This window comes from Netta rufina (genome assembly GCF_964035555.1).
Source record: "Netta rufina genome assembly, chromosome: 20".
NCBI lineage: Eukaryota > Metazoa > Chordata > Aves > Anseriformes > Anatidae > Netta > Netta rufina.
In genome coordinates, this window is record NC_140144.1 from 7,313,605 (window position 1) to 7,331,949 (window position 18,345).

Below are 18,345 nucleotides of genomic sequence, written 5' to 3' on the forward strand. Positions count from 1 at the left end.
GAAGCACAGCAAGACCCAGCACCTCGAAAACATGAGCCAGGTTTCATGTTTTCCTGATGGTGGCCACACAGGGTGCATACAATCGTGGAACAGAAGCGAAGAATACACATTTTAAACAAACAGGAGCGTTGATTTTCTGCAGAGAGGGACAGTCTCTCAGGGAGCCACCAGCCCGCGGGTCCTGCCCCCCAAGCACGCAGACAACACCCTCGTGAAATCCCCAGCTTTATTGAAACCTCAGCATTATTGAAACCCCAGCTTTATCGAAGCCCCAGCTTTATTCAAACCCCATCCCCAGGCTTCCCTCTCCTCAGGGCTCGCCTCACGGGCGGCCCAGCGCCGGGCGCTCCGGCAGCCGCCAGGGGCCGCCAGCGCAGACCCGGCCCCGGCGCCCGGAACCGCAGCGCGGGGCCGCGTTCCCCGCCGGGCCGCTGCTGCGAGGCGCTGAGGAAACGGCGGCCGCCACCCCTTTCGATTCCCGTTCTCCGTCCCCTCATGGCAAAACGGGGCCCCGCGGAGCCCGGGGCGGCGGGGCCGAGCGCCGGGAAGGGCAAAAAGAAGAAGAAATTCCGGCGGCGCCCCCCGAAGCCGGCCGCGCCTCAGGGCCCTAAGATGGCGGCGGGCCCGCCCCGCAGCCCTCAGGAGTTCTCCGCCAACTGGAAGGCGCTGCAGGAGGTGAGGGCGAGCTGCCGGGCCGGGAATGCTGTCGTTTTCCTTGCTAGTGCAGTTCCCCAGCGCGTATAGTAATGAAAAAATATGTATTTGTGTTAAAATAACCCGCAGGGGACTGGGAGGTGCCGTTGCAGTAATGCCCCTTCAGCCAGGTAGAGAGCCCTGGATTCACCCTAAGGCATTGCGTGGAGTACTCTGACAAATGACAGCAGGATAGAATTGAAGAGATATAATCTTATTTTCTGTCCTTTTTTTTTTTTTTTTTTTTTCTTTTGGTCATTTTAGCTACTGAAACAAAAGGCAAATAAGTCGGATGAGCCCCCCTCTGCGTGTCAAACACACACCAAAAAGAAGCATCCCCTCAAAGAGGGGAACAGCCAACAAGCTCCAGCTAGCAATGGGAATGAGAGCGTGGTAAAGCCCAAATCCGCAAACAAAAAGGAAAATGGTCCTGCTAAAGACAGTCCTCCTTTGGATAAGAAAAAATCCAAGGCGGTTGCAGCAGACAAGAATTTAAAGCCCAAATCCACAAATAAAAAGGACAACAGTTCTGCTAAAGACAATGCTCCTTTGGCGAAGCCAACATCCAAGAAGGTTGCAACAGACAAGAATTTAAATGGCACCAAAAGCAATGGAAAAAACTGCAAGGAAAAAAGGAAGAATGGCAATATTGAAAAGGAGAAGGGTGATGTAAAACACAAGAAGAGGAAAGCTGAAGATGTGGAGCAGCAGCCCAAAGAGTGAGTACTTCAGGCATCATGCCTGTATTTGAATGTTTATTTTAAGGAGGTGTACATAAGGAGTACAGAGTATTACATTTGAAATAGCTGCACTCTTCCAGACTGTATTTTGGGAGAAAAAAGATGACCAGTGCTCCTCCTCAGATAAGGCAACAAACTTGCATAGATGACAGTACTAGACTACTTTTCAGAGCTGATTTCTTAATTAAAAAAAAAAAAAAAAAAAAAAAAAGTGCTTTTCCTACAGTATAAAGATGCAAAACCACTTTAAAACTATTTAATATAATTAAATTTGTACTTACCAGGGCTGACATCTGGTTTGATGACGTTGATCCACAAGATATTGAAGCAGCAATAGGACCTGAAGCAGCAGAAGTTGCTAGAAGAAAACTGGGACTTCCAACAGGCCGATCCGAACAGTCTGTGGAGCGGGTGCTGGTTAAAGAAAAGTCTTCTGATGGGTGAGTGGCATTCCAGTGGGAAGCATGACAGCAGAAGCATCAAGATTCTTCTGATAATTCTGATTTGTGGATGCAATATGTAAGCTGACATCCCCCTGGGTCTGCTGACAGTCACACTGCTGAGTTCTCCCAAATGTGTGCACTTTGTGAATTTCACTGTACACTCCTTGTAACAGGTGTGTCACCAAGCTGTCCTTTTTTCGTTTCAGTCTGACAAGAACAGTAGCCATGGACTGCGAGATGGTGGGAGTGGGACCAAATGGTGAAGACAGTATTGTGGCTCGAGTGTCCATTGTGAACCAGTTTGGGAAGTGCATTTATGATAAGTATGTCAAGCCTACAGAAGAGGTGACGGATTACAGAACTGCTGTTAGTGGCATACGTCCCGAGAACATAAAGACAGGTAGGAGTTTTTTCCCAAACATGTTCTTCAAGGAAGGCAATTTTAATAGGCTACCACAAAACCCTCATTGGTTGAGCTTGAAAAAGTTTTAGACTTACATTAAAAAAAAAAATTGAAAATAAAATCTAGTCTGAATGCTAGGAAAAAATGTGGGAAGAAATACTTTTTTATATAATGGTCACTGATATCCCAGATGAAATTCACTTGTTAATTATGGTGTGGGAATAATGTGTAAGTTGATTTCCTTTTAGTGTTGTGCTCTTCATGGCAAGAAGATTCAGTGTCAAATACAAATTTATATAACTTATGATAAGTTTTATAATTTATATAGTCCCAAAGGTACAATTGCCTTCACAAAAAAGATGCAGTGTTTTAACTGTAGCTTGCTTAGAGTATCTTAGGTGTCTAACGGAAGGTGGTTTAATTGTGTGGTGTTTTTAGGTGAAGATTTTAAAACAGTTCAGAAGGAGGTTGCAGAGATCTTGAATGGAAGGATTTTAGTTGGGCATGCTTTACACAATGACCTAAAGGTATGTGGCTGCAAATTTGTTACTTTGAAGACAAGGTTCCAAACATTGAAAATCAATTAACTTTCTAATATATCTTCCTGGATTAGTCAGATGAACTCTCTGAACTCCTAGAAACGACAGCTTTATAATTGTTCTCTTAATTTCATGTCCTTATACACTGCACCAAGTATAGCCCTATTCACTTGCACAATTGACTTCAACTTCCACACTGACTTAATAATACTGATTTGGGTACTAAAGAGCCACAGAAGAAACAGCATAATGAAAGAAGCCTTTGTATGCTTTGCTTAGCCTCCAAAGCTCAACAGTTTGGTTACTTTCTGTGTAACAGCGCTCTTTAGACCAGAAATACCATTTCTTTCAGGTCCTATTTCTTGATCATCCTAAGAAGAAAACGCGCGACACACAAAAATACAAACCTTTCAGACAGAGAGTCAAGGTAAGAGTCTGATGTGAAGGAACAACTTGATTAACTGACTGCTGGGCTGCTGAATCCCAGCTTCTAGCTTGTCCCACTTGTTTCTGTTTCTTTTTACTACCTGAAACAAGTCAAACTGAATGCTTACTTAGTGTTTGAAATATGGCAGTGTTACTTAGTTCATTACAAACATTACCAGTAATACCTGTAAACAAAACTCAGTGGCTCTCCCATTCTTTACCACTTGCATGGTCTTCATAACACTTCTCTAGATAGCAATATAAGATGGTACGGTTCTAATTACAGTAAAGCTTATGTGATCCTTCTTAGTAATATAATTTGTACAAGGGTATTAAAAAAATCCTGATGGTTTCAAATTTCTACTTACACTGCAGGAGTAAAGGTTCAGATTGTAGGGCAATGTTTTAAGTTTCCTAACTATATACTTAGTTTGTTTCTCACAATAAAGCACCCCAAACGTAAATCTTAGGGTTATAGTAATACATAGAAAACCATCTTAGTAGTGTATGCAAATGTGCATAATCCTTGTGATTTGTAAATTCTCCTTGCTAGTTCACCAACAGAAGCTGTATATGTACACACATCTATATATTTCAAGCAGTGTGAGACAGCATGATTCAGTCTTCTTTATTTCCAGTCGGCACGGCCATCATTGAAGCTGCTCTGTGAAAGACTGCTAAACGTTCAAGTGCAGACATCAGAGCACAGCTCGGTATGTATCTCATCAGAATGTACATTTTAGGGTAGATCAGTAAGATAGTACACATTAGCTCTAGGATCAGGATTCAGCTGAGAATCCTGCAGCTTCATTCTGTCCTCTCAATGAAAGTTTGCAAGCTCTGCTTGGACACCATCATATAATAAGACTGCCACCTAAGCTTGCGTACTGTTACATGCCTCATACCATTTGGATTATTTCCTTACTTTAATAAACTTCTTTTGTATAAGTCAACTGTATTTGGTTTAAATGCTAATTCTTGCTATTTTAAGATCCTTAGTAAAAAAAAAAAAAAAAAAAGTAAAATCCCAAGTATCAACTTCTTACTTTAAAAGCAGCATATTCTGCACCTATGGCAGCTAGGTAAAATAGCAAGAGCCTATTCTCGGCAGATATTCTATTATACACTGAGAAAATGGAAGTACAACAGAGGAATTGAAAAAGCAAAGCAAATTTTGAAGTTACCTCTAAGAAACTACGTCATTTTTTTCATAATGGCTTTCCAAGTCATGGTGAGAGAAAGAAGTGCATAGCCTCGTGGTGGGCTGTACATGTTAATTCCCCTCCACTAGTCACACTAGAGCTTCTAAATCTGGAAGAAGATTATGAAGTGTTACTTGAAAGGATTTATTAATTAAGATGATGGGAGATGTAGCTGTTTATTAATAATAAATATTCTTCAACTATATCAGCCATGTTTTGTTAAGCCTCCTGTATGTTCTGTTTTCTTTCAGGTTCAGGATGCGCAAGCAGCTATGAGACTGTACACCTTAGAGAAAAAGCAATGGGAAGCTGATATTAAGAACAAATCTAAAGACAAACAGTAAAACATGATTCTATGCTGTGTTTTTTATCTGCAGCATTTGCTGTTTTCTTGTCAGATTCTGGGCAAATTTAGAGAGAGCAACTTGGAACCAACGGCAGCTATTTCATGAAATAATACAAAAGCAAACAAAAAAACGGCAGACAACACTTCCAACACGGTACATGAATGCTGCCATACAAGAATACTGCTGAAGTATCCCCTTTCTGGAAAGGATGTATGCCTAATGCCTACTACTGTGTTTCAACAACACTTGTAACAAATGGCTGCACTTAATTATTTCATCAGTTCATTTCTGCGAAGGAAATAGACACTGAGTTTAAAAAAAAACAAAGTGTTTTTAAGTTATGATTAAATGTAGGAAAAAACTGTTACTGCTTTACTGAAATTCCTGAGGCTAAAATGTCTATTTCAGATATTTCTAAAGTCTACAAAGTAAGGCAAGTTCTTAATTACTGCTGTTAGTCTCACAGTTGTAACTAAACCAATGGAACATAAACAAGTTTATGTATTATTAATGGCCCAATATTAATCCTTCTGGTGAGAAAAGCCTCTCAACGTATTTCAGAAGGATCCAGGCTTTTATATCTGAACCAGAAGCCTACAAGATTTGTTCTTATATACAAAAAACGTTTACTTTACTTTTGCAGTTTCACAAGTGCTGTATCCACAAGGGTCATTATCTCCTGGAGAGAAATATGAGAATTGTCAAATAAGTACCTCGTTGCTTCAGTTATTTTTATACTTCTAAATTAATAAAGAGCATTGTGTTTAACTTAGGCCTTTAGAACGACTGATGTTTTAAGCATACATAAGGTCTGATTCTGCAAAATCCAAAGTAATTGTAATTATCAGACTGAACACCAATGTTGTGATTTAAATAATCTAAATGGATAGTGGAAAGTAGCAAGGAATAGGTTTCAGAGATTCAGCAGTGGCATGCCACATGCTATTACCAGAATGAGAGAGTTCTGATACTGTCTGTCAACAGGTGGCGCGGGGAACAACAAATCGCATTTACAACAGAAGAGGGAGCTTTCTTCTCATTTGTGATTTTTTTTTTTTTAATGTGCACTACTTTATAGATGCACTGTTCATTAAAATGGTGCAGAGACACCAGAGAGCAAGTTTGTAGGCCAGGCCTCTCTCTGAGAGGAATTACATAAGCGGACTAAATGCATAACTAAGAAGAGCAAGGTTATAAGACTAACCAGTTATACTGGCTTGCTGAAAAAAAAACTTTATTGCTGCTTACTTCACAGTAAGCTGTTGCAAAGGAAATACTACCATAGAACATTAAATAGCCTGAATAACTTTCCCGCTTCTGGTATTTCAATAGTTATCTTTTTTTTTTCAATATAACTGTTGGAATATAACTTAAGTTAACCCTTCAAGCAAACTATCAGTGTTTTTTTGTTTTTTGTTTTTTTGTTTTTGTTTTCAAGATTGTCTCTTAGAAGGTACCTGAATGCTACATACTTGTCTTATTTCTTTAAACTTTAGCCTGTTTAGTATGAAAACTGTAGTAAGTTAATGCAGTGCAACGTTGCAAGAGACCAAAACATTGTCTTAAAAACTACAGCGCAGAGCATAAAGAAAGTCTTCCAAATAGTTGTTTTCAACATATATTCTTACAACTCACTCTTCACATCATATACACATAATTCTTCTGTAAATTTCTATACTCTGTAATTCCACCTAAAAATTTAAAATCCATAACCAGAAATAGTGTAATATATTAAGCACACACCCGTTATTGTCCCAGAATTTTCTACATACCATGCTAGATGGAAAACGGCTTTTTATTTCAGACAGCAGTTCTTCCATTTTCTGGGACACCATATCCAGCACAATGTCATCTATAATGTAAATGAACAGGATAATTTATGGTTACTGGTACAATTTCCAGTGGTTTTAGCAGGGGCTAAAGAAAATTAGAAAGGGGATGGATCTATGCAAACAGAAGCCAAGGTAAGATGAAGTTAAAAAATTAATAAAATTGCAGGGCCTTTTTATAATTACTCAAGGACAAGAAAGTACCAGATGAAAATACAATTCCAATTCCTCCTCCTTTCTTAGATATATAGTGAGTCCTTCCTGAGAATAACTTCCATTTGCCTGAGCAGCTGCTTTTTTACTGTCTTTTAGGGGTGGGGGAGAAGAAGAGACTGGATAAATAACACCACCATCTTACCATACTGAACCATCTCATTAATCAGCATACAGATATTTTCCACCACTTCTGGGTCATCACAGTGAAAGTGGTAGGCCTCTTTGATCAGGTTTATTCCACTGCCTTTTGAATCCGTTATAAAGCTGAAAGCTGATAATTCTGAAAGGGAGACAAATGCATCTGGGCTGATCGGTTGTTGCAGACTGCATTATTTGCTTTCCAGTCCCCCACCCTTGTTAGCACATGTAGTATTTTTCCAGGCAATCATATCCATTCTTTTCAGCCTTCTTAAAAGCTATTCTGAAGCATATTTGGCCAAGTAGAAAACCATATATGCAGCAGATGTCATGCATGGCAGACGTAATATTTATTGTTTCTTTGAGCTCCACCCTTTTACATTGTAAAAAAAAATGAAAACACTCAAGTTACTAACAAATGAGATGGTGCCATCTACTACTACTCAGACATGCATGCCAGCTCCATGGGAAGAAAAAATCTGCGCTTAGAGTTTCACTATTTCTCCTTCCAGTTCTGCAAGAAAAGATTAACTCAGGAGAGCAGAAGACAATCTCAGTCCCAATATGAACTCCTGAACTACGCAGAAGCACCTCTGAGGTGATTTGCAATTAACAAAAATTAATTACTGAATGTTACCAGATAGCCTTAGAAGGCTTGCTAATGCCAGGCAGGCATTCTTCACTAGCACAGCTCTTTTCAGATTCATCCTAAGTGCATCCAGCAAAAGCACTGTTGTAGGCTCATAGTCATTTTCAGTTAAGCAACCTTTAAAAGAAAATAATAATAAAATTAAAAAAAAAAAAAAAAAAAAAAAAACATTTAAAATACATACCTGCACCTCAACTTCTGTTTCTGAAGGGTTTTTTTTAATTATGCAGCAAATGTTACAAAGAAAGAATGTGAAAACCTGTATTACAGTAACAGAGACCCAGTAAAGCCTTATCGTGAGCTGTATCCATCAGCAGTATCTAGTTACATAATCAATATGGATCATCAAAAATAGCTTCATTAGTGTCAGACAGCAAATACAGGGAGGGTTTATTAAGAGGATGCAAGTTTCTAACTCTGCTGCCATCTGCAGAGCCTGCTAAGGCCAAGCAGCCTGTATTTCATGAATCTACTGACAGCAGTGTTTGATGTGCTAGCCTTTTCCATGCACGAGGGGCAAGATAAACACCTTGGGAACACACACCTTGGAGTGACAATGCCCACAGCGCCGAGCAAGCTGACTCCATAACTGCTCCATTCTGGACGTGCTCTTGAATGACCGCAGTGGTAATGGGGACAGCACTTTTCAGCAACGCTTGGTCCGCGTTATTCTCTGAATTACCACAACAAAAAGGAAACGCATCAGGCAGGGTTATTTAATCAAGTAACAACATCACAAGCTCATTATAAGTCAAATTATATCAGTAAAACATTAATGGGTAATGGCACTAGAGTAAAGCCACATTATTTTAATATGGTCAACAGTGAGGGAAGAAATCCCAAACATGCAAATCAGATTTTACAGGACTACTAAATAGTAGTGTTTATTGCAGAAAGCTAAACTCTGGGAACTAGTTTCCTCTGCCATTTAAATTACACTTGGGCATCACAGCAGGAAAGCAAGCAAAAAAATATTTTGGTATGAAAATCTTTCACAGGATGGGTATTTAGCTGGTCACATAAATCAAATAGGTAGATTGTCACACAAAGAAAACAAAACACACCAAGTGCAATTGTGCACACTGTGCTTTCAGCACAGTGTGCACAATTGATGATTAGAATACAACACCTATAAAAGAACACTGGAGAAACAAATCTCCATAAACTCCCAGTGTGGTCCCATAAAAAGGGGTCGGCTCTTGATCATTTAAAGTTATTCTAGCAGTGCTGTGGAGACATCTCTACACAATGCGAGAAAAAAAAAGTAAGAAAAACCCAGTCACAGCAACACAAATGTCTGAACTCAATTAGGCACAATACCTGCTGCATTTCAGTCACATGAGGCTAGGCAAAATACTTGCTGGGTTCTACTTACCACTCACAGCCAAGCTCCAGAGAACTGCACAGCTAGAGAGGCAGATCTGTTCGTTATGAAGAAAATTTTTTAAAATCCACAGAAGGTCTGAAATTAATCCAGCTTTCCTTAGATTCTCTGCTGCAGTTTCTGAAGAGCACAGAAAAAGATAGCGTATAAAACCTGGCATTTGTGCCCCTCTCACTGTCCTTGCAACAAACTGCACTACCAACCATATTTAAACAGTGATACCAAACAGGTAACGTAATACCATGAGCAGGACAAAAGAAATAAAAAGATTGGATTCAGTTAGGAAATAATGTATAAAATTTGGTCTGAGGTAGTAACTTTATTTGTATAAATGTAGACATTTCATAACACTTTGTACAAACTAGTCTTTTTAGATTATCCCCTTGTTGCAAAACTCTGTGACCATTTTCCAAACAGTCTTATGATGACTGCTGAATTGACACTGCAAACAAAAAATACTATAAATATTTAGCAAATACAATCTCAGGAGAAAAAAAAAAAAATTGAGGCAGAATGTAGAAATGTGCTGTTCACCACAGCACAGCCAGAAATAGAATCCAGGTTCTATGCCCTCGTTTTCCCAAGCACTACTATTTGCACAGTTTCTATTTGTTTCTAAAACAGACAAATACAGCACAGCTCTGTAATACATACAATTCAGTAAGTGCCTGAAGTCTCAACAGTGCAACTTATTCATAACATACCTGAAAGTACAAGAAATCTTACCACTATTATCCCTATCAAACTAATATCTACAGGCATCCACATCTCAATGAAGTCATGAGTTCTGCATTGTATGTTGGATTAGATTATTGAAGTGGAAAAATAAGAATATTCCTCCAAAAATGAACAAAGTGACCCACCACTGGCTGAAATCATCATCAGTAATGTGCAGATCAATGAAAGAAGCTCTTCATTTTCAGAGTGTTTTCTCACTATCTCTAATAGAGAAATGGTCACGTTCTCATCCAGGGTCATCACCACATCCTGTTCTAGAGCTGTCAAAAGTAAACATTAGAACAACAAAAATTTCAGTGGCTTTGAATGCAGTTTGAACCTCCTGCTCTCTACATAAGCAAACATTCAACTAACAGCTATTCAACTATTTATTCACATAACAACTCCAAAATTATTTCAAATTTTCTTTCTTCCAAAATACATTTCTTATTACTTTCAATCCTGTACCATTATCAGGTGCTATTGGAATAAAATGCCAAGAAACTTGACAGAAAGGACAACACAAGAGAGCAAAATGTCTTCTGTATTTTTATGCTTTTAAAGTCAAATGTCAGAGCACTGAAAATCTCTTATTTGTAACATGAAAACAAACTTGGTAGACTAAGACCAGTAGCCTGGATTTAAAATTTACACTTTAACACAGAATACACATATGCCAGTCTTAAAGAAAGCCCCCAAGAATCTAGGCTCTTATTAAAGCTGGCTAAATTCCTCTATTACCTTACATTTATCACCTAAAATTATTACTGAAACTATTTCAAACCTTACCTGCTACATCTAATATTACAAGATACAGGCTGTATTACCCAGCATTAGTTGGAAATGTCGTAACTGTACCTTGAGTAAGAATTTCAAGCAATAAACTGCAACCATCTACTTGTAACTTGAGGGAATCTATATGGGCCTTCATTGCAAAAGTGATCAGTTCTGTGAATTTTGGCAGATAGGGCAAGGCTGTGGGGAAGAGAAATGATTTGAAACAACATTCAGTTACGCAGTCGATTGCTCAGCAGATGTTTATGCTTCAAAAACACCAGAGTTCTGGTTTCAAATGAATTTGAGTCTCTGTGAAGGATGGGATACAGTAAAACAACATTCCTGAATGCAAGAACAGTGAAGTTTTCTTTAATAACAGTGCTGAAGAGGTTGGCAACTCTAAGGAAAAAGAAATTACTCTTTCCTTATTGATTACAGATATTGAACATCCCTGTGTATTAATAGTATGTGCTAATGCCAGTTTTAAAATGCTGTCACAAAAATGCAGTGCTGTTGGATAAACTGAGTTAACCCAGTGCTTTAAAAAAAATAAATTTGATTTGAAAGATCTGAAAAAATGTGCAGATAGTGGGAGAAAATAGTGTTCACTCACACAACTTTACTAGACGCACAGAAAGTAGACACACGTAGCTAGCTTGTGCTCTATCTGTCTCACAGCCCTAGGCATTACCCACAATTTATCCTCATGCTGATATGAATTACTTTCCTCTACAAATGTCAGTTTGCCCATTCCTCTTGGTTGCCAACGTCACCAAGTTTTTTCCAGTACCCATTTTTCTTGTCCAGTAAAACATGCTGCTGTTCAGCAAAAGCATTTACAAACAAGTATCAACACAATCATATAAACTAGCAATCTATTTCAGTATGTTCCAAAAATCAAAAACAGGAAGACAGCAATTTCGTTCTCATTGTTAGGAGACTTTTTTTTCTCTTCCCATTATCTCAAAAGGTAAGGAAAGAGCAGAATAAATAAATGAATAAAGCAGTACCTTACCACTTTCATCTCCTACAAAGCTGGCAAGGTGCTGCATGGCTCTAGCCTGTGCTTCTTCTACATCCCAGAAAGCCTGCATGAATTCTATATTAAAAAATATATATATATATAATCATTTGATACAAAACATTTACAAAAAGCACTCAAATTTTATCTATTTTTGTGCAAGATGTGAATTCACATAAATGAAAACAATGAATTTGTGACTGCTGAAAGAGAAACCCTTTCTCCCTAAGCATCGATCATTAGAGTATCATGATTCACCTCTATGATCTTTGTATGTAACACATATTTTGTGGAACTGTTGGAGTATTGAATCAAAGCAGGGCTGGGGGCTTTAAATGCGTTATTCAGACAGCCTTTTCATATTAAGAGAACCTCATCCTTATTTACAAGAAAAATGGCAGAGTAGATCTTTTCTTGGCATACATTGCAAACATGTTAGAATGCAGACAAAATAAGTGTGGTTCCAAGATTTTCAGAGGAATGATCTCTGACCCCATGGCACACTCGGTATGGCTGGTAAACTTACGAGGTTCTAGAAAAGGCTATACAGTGATTTTTGCTCCAAAGAATATCCTATTCCAACTCAAATAAAATGGGAACACAACAATTATTTTTCAAGTAGACTGGAAAACACACTGGTTTGTCTTCTACAAAAATCACCATTATTCATCAAATTCATCTTGTTTTCCTTATTACCTAGAACATTTTCGATTCCTCCCTCAAGGAGCACATCTATTATACAGGGAGACAAAGACTTTTTCTGTTTTATTAAAAAGGAACCAGCAACAATCAGGCATTCCCCAACAAATGGAACATCAGTCAGATCCCTAAAATTATGAGAGACAAAAGTAGTACCAATAAATTAGAACTGGTAAGTTTCAGAAATATTTCTACAGGCTTCATTTCATTTTGATATAAAAAATTAAACAATGCTATTTGGAGACTAGATTATTTTTGACAAAACTTACACAGTTTACTTCAAAACTGCTGATGAAAAAGCTTACTGTAAACAAGCCAGACTTAGGCTTCAATTTAATTGTTTGTAAAATAGATACAACACCAAAATATTACATTGCATCCTGAAGCATTCTCAAGAGGCAAAAAATTGTGTGCAACATGATTTGATAATGTAACTCTTCAAAAAAGGTCAACTACACAAATCAGAATGCCTGTTTCTTAAAGAAAAACAAGTCTTTTTGTAGTAACTCAATTAGTCAAGGCGGTAAGATCAACAACCTTGACTCAATCCCTTTCAAGCAGTAGCTAATGTTCCCTATCTTTTGAAGGTATGTGGGGTTTAGGTCAAGAAATAACAATAAAGGCAAAACATCTAGAACTCACTTTGCTGTGGGTCTCATGCTGGGCTGAATCTGTAGCATCATAAATAGAATTGGGAATAAAGGCAAAGAGCTGTTATCTCCATGTTGCATCAGTGGCAGAACTCCCTCAAGACGGCTGGTATTGTGTCTGAGATCCTGCAGCAATGAAGTGATCTCTTCTGTCTGTAAAGAGTATAGTAACAGTAGAGTTTGCACATACAAATTTACAGATATCCTGGTGGACTCATGACATTTTAAATCTATAATGAAACATTATTACATACATTCAGAATAAAGCAGGTGATCATGTCAAGTAGAATACAGCCTAGAGACCAGATGTCTGATTTCTCACTGAAACAAAAATTGAATGTTTCCGGAGCCATCCAAGCCTTGCTATCTGTTGAAATAAGAATCCCATGGTAACATTGCTGACACTGTATTATACAGTGTTGCTTGCACAGGCATGAACTGCAGGCAATAGTTTTATGTCTAAAAATAGAGATATTCAGCAGAGATTAGTGTTTTGTTTTGTTTTGTTTTGTTTTTTACTGACAATATGCTACAAAAGAGTAAGAAACACTACAACTAATAAATCATTTTTCAAAATGTAACTGCATATATATCAAGCTAAAAAGAATTCCAACTGTATTTGTTTCATAGAAGTTCTGAGACTTATAGACAGCTTTCAATTATGAACACAATTAATGCTCCAGGCAACTCTCTGTGAATATGCTATTCATATTTTAGAAGGATAATGCAGAGAAGGGGGGGGAATAACATTTCTCTCTTTGTCTGATTTTTCTCTGGAGATTGCAAAATATCCACCACAAATTAATCTCTTATAAATATAGTAAAAATAAAAGAAATTATCTACTTTCTTCCACTCTTATTTTCCATTTCGCTTCATCAGTCATAAGTATTTCTGTACTGAAGTCACAAAGCATGAAGGATTCTTCACCAGTCACAAGAATGTTTGACGGCTTGAGATTTCTGCAACACAAATATTTTCTGTCAGCATGTGAAATCAGAATCTAGTGATATGTAACTACAGGTTCCCAGCATCTCTACATATTAGAAAGTTCAGGGTTTGCTTTTTTTTGTTTTGTTTTGATATACAAGTGGTAATCAACTAAAAATTATTTTCCTCCTTTACTGTGAAATGCTTTGAAAATTGCAATTACAACGAAATTTATCCAAACATGGAGTGCAATGGCTTACTTTACTTTAGTCACACAAGTATACCTTGTCTGTCACATCCACCAGAATGTAAGCATTGTTGACAGGCAATATTCTAATGTTTATATTAACAATCATACCTCACATTCAAAACAACAGAGAACAGCTCTTTCAAATGGCTAATTCAAGACAAAATTCAAGAAACAGATGAGTTCAAAAGTCACAGAAAATTAATCTATACATGAAACCCAGAATTTCTACCTCCTAGTCCCCCCCTTTTTACTAGTAAAATTCACTGATTATTAAATGAAGAGATGCACTGAGCCAAAAGTCACTGCAAAGAGCAATGACCTATCAGCCAATGAGAACAGGGTTTCTACTCACCTATGCAAAATGTTTTGTTTGTGTATATAAAACAAAGCATCCACCATCTGTCCCAGGAACTTCACCATCACCTGTTGACAGGTACGTACGTGACAATGTAACACAAATACAATAACATGACAGAGAAATTAAACATTTAACAAGAGAGAATGCCTGTAATTGAAGTAAGGCCCAGAGTGGAAAGAAATACTGTTTTCCCCAAACAGAAAAATATGCTAATCTCTGTGTGTATTAGACAATTGCTATTATCCATAATTTCCATGGATAAAAAAAGTAAAGCAGGGGAAGATTTAATTGCTTGTGAGCAAGATACACAAAGAGTTAATTGTCAATACAGAAATTTCATAGTGATTTAGGGCAAAGAAGTAGATAACTTCCAAACAAAACACTGTGCTTTGAAGACTTTGAGGTAAACTTTGAGAAAGAGTGAATACAGAGGAAGAAATATAAAAGCAGCAAGACTCAGTCAGTTCGACTAAATGCCTCTTCTGTACATTTTACCATGTCTGCTATTTTCTCTGACTTCTGCCTTTTTGTCTTGATCAGAGATGAAAGATCTTCTTGGCCTGAGTGCTGCATTACCAGACAAAGGAACAGAGATGATATCTGTAATAAAACATTACACCAAGATTGTCTAATTGTTTGCAGGTAATAACATATCCAGAAAGATAGATAAAAACAAGGACTTGGCCAAACTGCTGGGTTTGATGTTCACCAATACGCAGGTGTTCTGAGATGTTTAATCTCTCACAGAGCATACAATATTTGCTTTCTTATATTAAAAATAGAGCACCTGTGTGATTTTTTTTTCAAAAACATTACCCCCGCATCTCTTATACAAAGCCATGTGGGACAATTCGAGTAGAACATACACCCATAAAAACCAACATGAATTTCACGTGAGTGCTGAATCAAAACTGAAAATAAACAAGACAGGACTTTTGGTTTCCTATAGCCTGCTATGAAAGTTCTGTTTGTTTAAATGCAGGCATGCTGAAGACAGAACAAAAGCAGCTTAAAACGATACATTTTACACAACCAATCCTAGTTAATTCTCACCTCATTATTCCAAGTCACAAACAACTCCTTGTAAGTACAGATGTTTGAATGATGAAGTTTTAGCAAATCCATTGCCTGCATAGAAAAAGAAAAAAAAAAAAAAAAACAAACCAAAAACGAGAGAAAGCAGTCTAGAGGTACATACTCCTTCCCACTGAAAATGACCTTAAATAATATCATAAGCCAGTTCCTGACGTGTTCATGTCATGTGTCTGTTCAAATCCTTTCTGTGTGTAAGCTCCATTATACATGTATATTTGCATGTACAAGTGTAGGAAAATACTTCAGTAAGACTCTGCTCAGTGTAATGCTGTAACAGCATTGGGAGACTCAAGGTACAAACAGATCCTAAGAGACATGCTATGTAAATAATCCCCTTCCCCAGTTCCTAACGTCTGAACTTGACAACATATCTTAGGATGTGAAAGTCAAGATGATTTTTCTAGCGTAGGCGTTACTTCAAATAACCCTATGCAAGCTCAAACCACAAAAAATATGATGGCACTAGTGAGATGTTTATCTCCTTTACGTTGGTTTCAGTGTAAGGAACAATTATCAGTTACTTTAACAAATTTGTTGATGATGAAAAAAAAATAACAGGAATTCAGCTCACTGTCCTAGTTTTGTTTTTGGCTGTGCAGACAAAAAAAAAAAAAAAAGAGCCACGCTTCCAGCTTGCACGGCTATGTTTATTTCAACAGACGCATCAGCAGACAATTTGGATCAAACTGTATCAGGAAATACAGTCTCAGTATATAAAGAGGTCACTTATCTTGAATAGGATGAAACATTTTTACAGATATACATGTATATTCTCCCTCATTTTCCACTGCAGATATCATGTATACTGGACACTATGAGACTAATTCATCTGATATTATTTCACATATTTTGTTTAAACAAATTTTGGTATTTTAACAGTATTTCTGATGTTCCTTCTTATGCGTGGCATTGAAAAAAGTTTGCACCCAAAAAAAGGTAAAACAAAGGAAGAAAACTAGTCAAATTATTCACATAATGAAATACCCAACTCTGAGAAATGAACATGTAATGAAACATGTTTGACAGAAATTAAGTTAATAATAATAAATAAAAATATAAACAGGCTATGTTCTCCTTCAGCTTAAAGGCCAAAATGATGAGCTTTGCTCTTTGTCCTCACCACAAATCAAATACAAGCTCAGAAAAATGGAACTATCTTCTGAGAACAGCTGTCCACTTGAATCTACATATTCAAATCTAGGAAGAACTAATAAAAAATCCTGGCCTCAGCTCAAGCAGAGGGCAGGGATAACACCCTTCAGATAGTCCTACCCAATCTGCATGTTGGCTATTTGCACAGCCAATCTTTGTAGATAAAGACTTTGTTCTGTTACAGTCTCTGGTCTCTGTAAGTGAAGCTTGTAAAGAAAACCTGCAGATACCTCCTTCAAGGCCGTGTTTGCTTGCATTTCGTCAATGCATTCAACCTGTACCAAACAAACAGAAGACAAAGATGAGACTGTAATATAGAAACAGCCAATTTTTTAAGGAAGTACAAACTTGCCAAGAGGATTAGAACTGGCAATTGTCTATGAACTGGCATAAATTTTAAATGATAGCTCTGATCTGTAATGCTTGGAACAGTCTTGATTTTGGGAGATGAACAGAAAGCTTTAGGTGACTAGTCACTCCTGCACTGTCAAAGCAGCAGAAAGCTTTGGTGAAAGCACACTGGATGGACCTAAATAGGGCGTTCCCCCTTCCCCAGTTCTACCTCAATATTCTGGTAAACTGATCCAACTCCTCAGATGTCCAAAAGAGCAGCACAATGTAAGATGCAAACCTACTCTTACCCAACAACCAAGCTACTGACCATGTTTGCCTCTTTTACTATCAAAAGGGCCCACAGAGTTGACGAAGTCTTGTTTTCCTAGCAACCACCTTCTCACCTGCTTTATTACATATTTCTTTTTCTCACTCCCTTTTCCTTCAGATTCAACCACCAGCATTGTGCCCAGCGCCCCGGGCTGCAGCTGCTCCAGTACCTGCTGGGCAGAGGAGAGGTATTAACGCATCTTGCTCCAGGAGGTGACACGACCAAGGCAGAGACCCCCTTTCAAGCCCAACTCTCACCGAGACCCTCCACACAGAGCACTCCTCCTACTCCCCACAGCAGGCCAACACGCACCCCCAAAGGCCTCCTCTCCCTCAAATTTTCCCCCTTCCTCCTGCTGCAGAGGGCATCACTCCCACCTCCCCAGGGCCTCGTAATCCCTTCATCTTACTGTGTTACATACTTTATATTTTACACTCGATGTTTCACTACACCCCAGCACCTCCTTCCCCTTCCCTTCCCCAAGGGGGCCACTTACACCCCCACCACCCACCCCCTACAGGACCAAGCCGCCCCCTATTTCCCCCCTGAGCCACCACAGCCTCCCCTGAGGGGCAGAGACCCCCCAGGACCACCTCGTATCCCTCCATCAGCCCCTGAGGGACCGGGCCGGGCCCCCCCAGCCCCCGGGGGCAGCCGTTGGCCCCGGTTCCCCTCAGGGGATTTGGGGGCCGGGCGCCGAGCCTGCGGGGCTGGCAGGAAGCTTCGTCAGTGCTTATGGAGGGCAGCAGGCCCGCACCGCACCGCCCCCAGCGCTTCCTGGGTGGGGGATTTCGGTTCAAACAGAGGAAAAAAAGCCTAAAAATGAGGAAAAAAAAAATCGGTGACAGGGAAGCAGCAACAAGGGCACCACTGTGGGGGAGTGGGGGGTGACGGGACTCAGTACGGCCTCACTACCGGCGGGGCACACACTTTAGAGGCGCGGGCAGGCACAGCCCAGCCCCATCGGTGCTTTGCAACCCCTAAAAACCCCAATTCCCACCCCAAAACCCAACGCCGAGAGCCCC

General features: G+C 38.9%; 2 protein-coding genes across 3 annotated transcripts; one reads left to right on the top strand and one right to left on the bottom strand.

Moving 5' to 3' along the window:
- Positions 1-389: 389 nt before the first annotated feature.
- Positions 390-5,566, top strand: REXO4 (REX4 homolog, 3'-5' exonuclease). 2 transcript variants are annotated; one of them, XM_084299349.1, is made up of 8 exons: positions 390-675; positions 958-1,412; positions 1,718-1,873; positions 2,083-2,276; positions 2,718-2,806; positions 3,171-3,245; positions 3,883-3,957; positions 4,698-5,566. In XM_084299349.1, the coding sequence occupies exons 1-8, from the start codon at positions 496-498 to the stop codon at positions 4,788-4,790; spliced, it is 1,317 nt and encodes a 438-aa protein (XP_084155475.1). In that variant the 5' UTR covers positions 390-495; the 3' UTR covers positions 4,791-5,566. The 2 variants fall into 2 exon arrangements, with proteins under 2 accessions (XP_084155475.1, XP_084155476.1); XM_084299350.1 differs by lacking the exon at positions 4,698-5,566 and having other exon boundaries at positions 3,798-3,898.
- Positions 3,975-18,137, bottom strand: STKLD1 (serine/threonine kinase like domain containing 1). Its single transcript, XM_084299348.1, has 20 exons — positions 17,914-18,137; positions 17,394-17,489; positions 16,887-16,931; positions 15,463-15,537; positions 14,905-15,009; positions 14,404-14,474; positions 13,718-13,833; positions 13,128-13,240; positions 12,866-13,026; positions 12,221-12,351; positions 11,519-11,602; positions 10,585-10,701; positions 9,873-10,007; positions 9,001-9,129; positions 8,170-8,298; positions 7,614-7,742; positions 6,981-7,118; positions 6,566-6,645; positions 5,429-5,472; positions 3,975-4,732 (listed from the first exon to the last, which is right to left on the bottom strand). Exons 1-20 carry the CDS (start codon positions 17,926-17,928, stop codon positions 4,717-4,719), a joined length of 1,929 nt encoding a protein of 642 aa, XP_084155474.1. The 5' UTR covers positions 17,929-18,137; the 3' UTR covers positions 3,975-4,716.
- Positions 18,138-18,345: the final 208 nt, after the last annotated feature.

Excerpts from the sequence above, each read along its gene's own strand:
- REXO4 (XM_084299349.1), top strand. The coding sequence starts at position 496 with ATGGCAAAACGGGGCCCCGCGGAGCCCGGGGCGGCGGGGCCGAGCGCC. Across the intron at positions 1,413-1,717 it reads GTGGAGCAGCAGCCCAAAGA|GGCTGACATCTGGTTTGATG; the intron begins GTGAGTACTTCA and ends TGTACTTACCAG. Across the intron at positions 3,246-3,882 it reads CTTTCAGACAGAGAGTCAAG|TCGGCACGGCCATCATTGAA; the intron begins GTAAGAGTCTGA and ends CTTTATTTCCAG.
- STKLD1 (XM_084299348.1), bottom strand. Across the intron at positions 9,130-9,872 it reads GATGATGATTTCAGCCAGTG|AAACTGCAGCAGAGAATCTA; the intron begins GTGGGTCACTTT and ends TGTGCTCTTCAG. Across the intron at positions 5,473-6,565 it reads GCCGTTTTCCATCTAGCATG|GAGATAATGACCCTTGTGGA; the intron begins GTATGTAGAAAA and ends ATTTCTCTCCAG.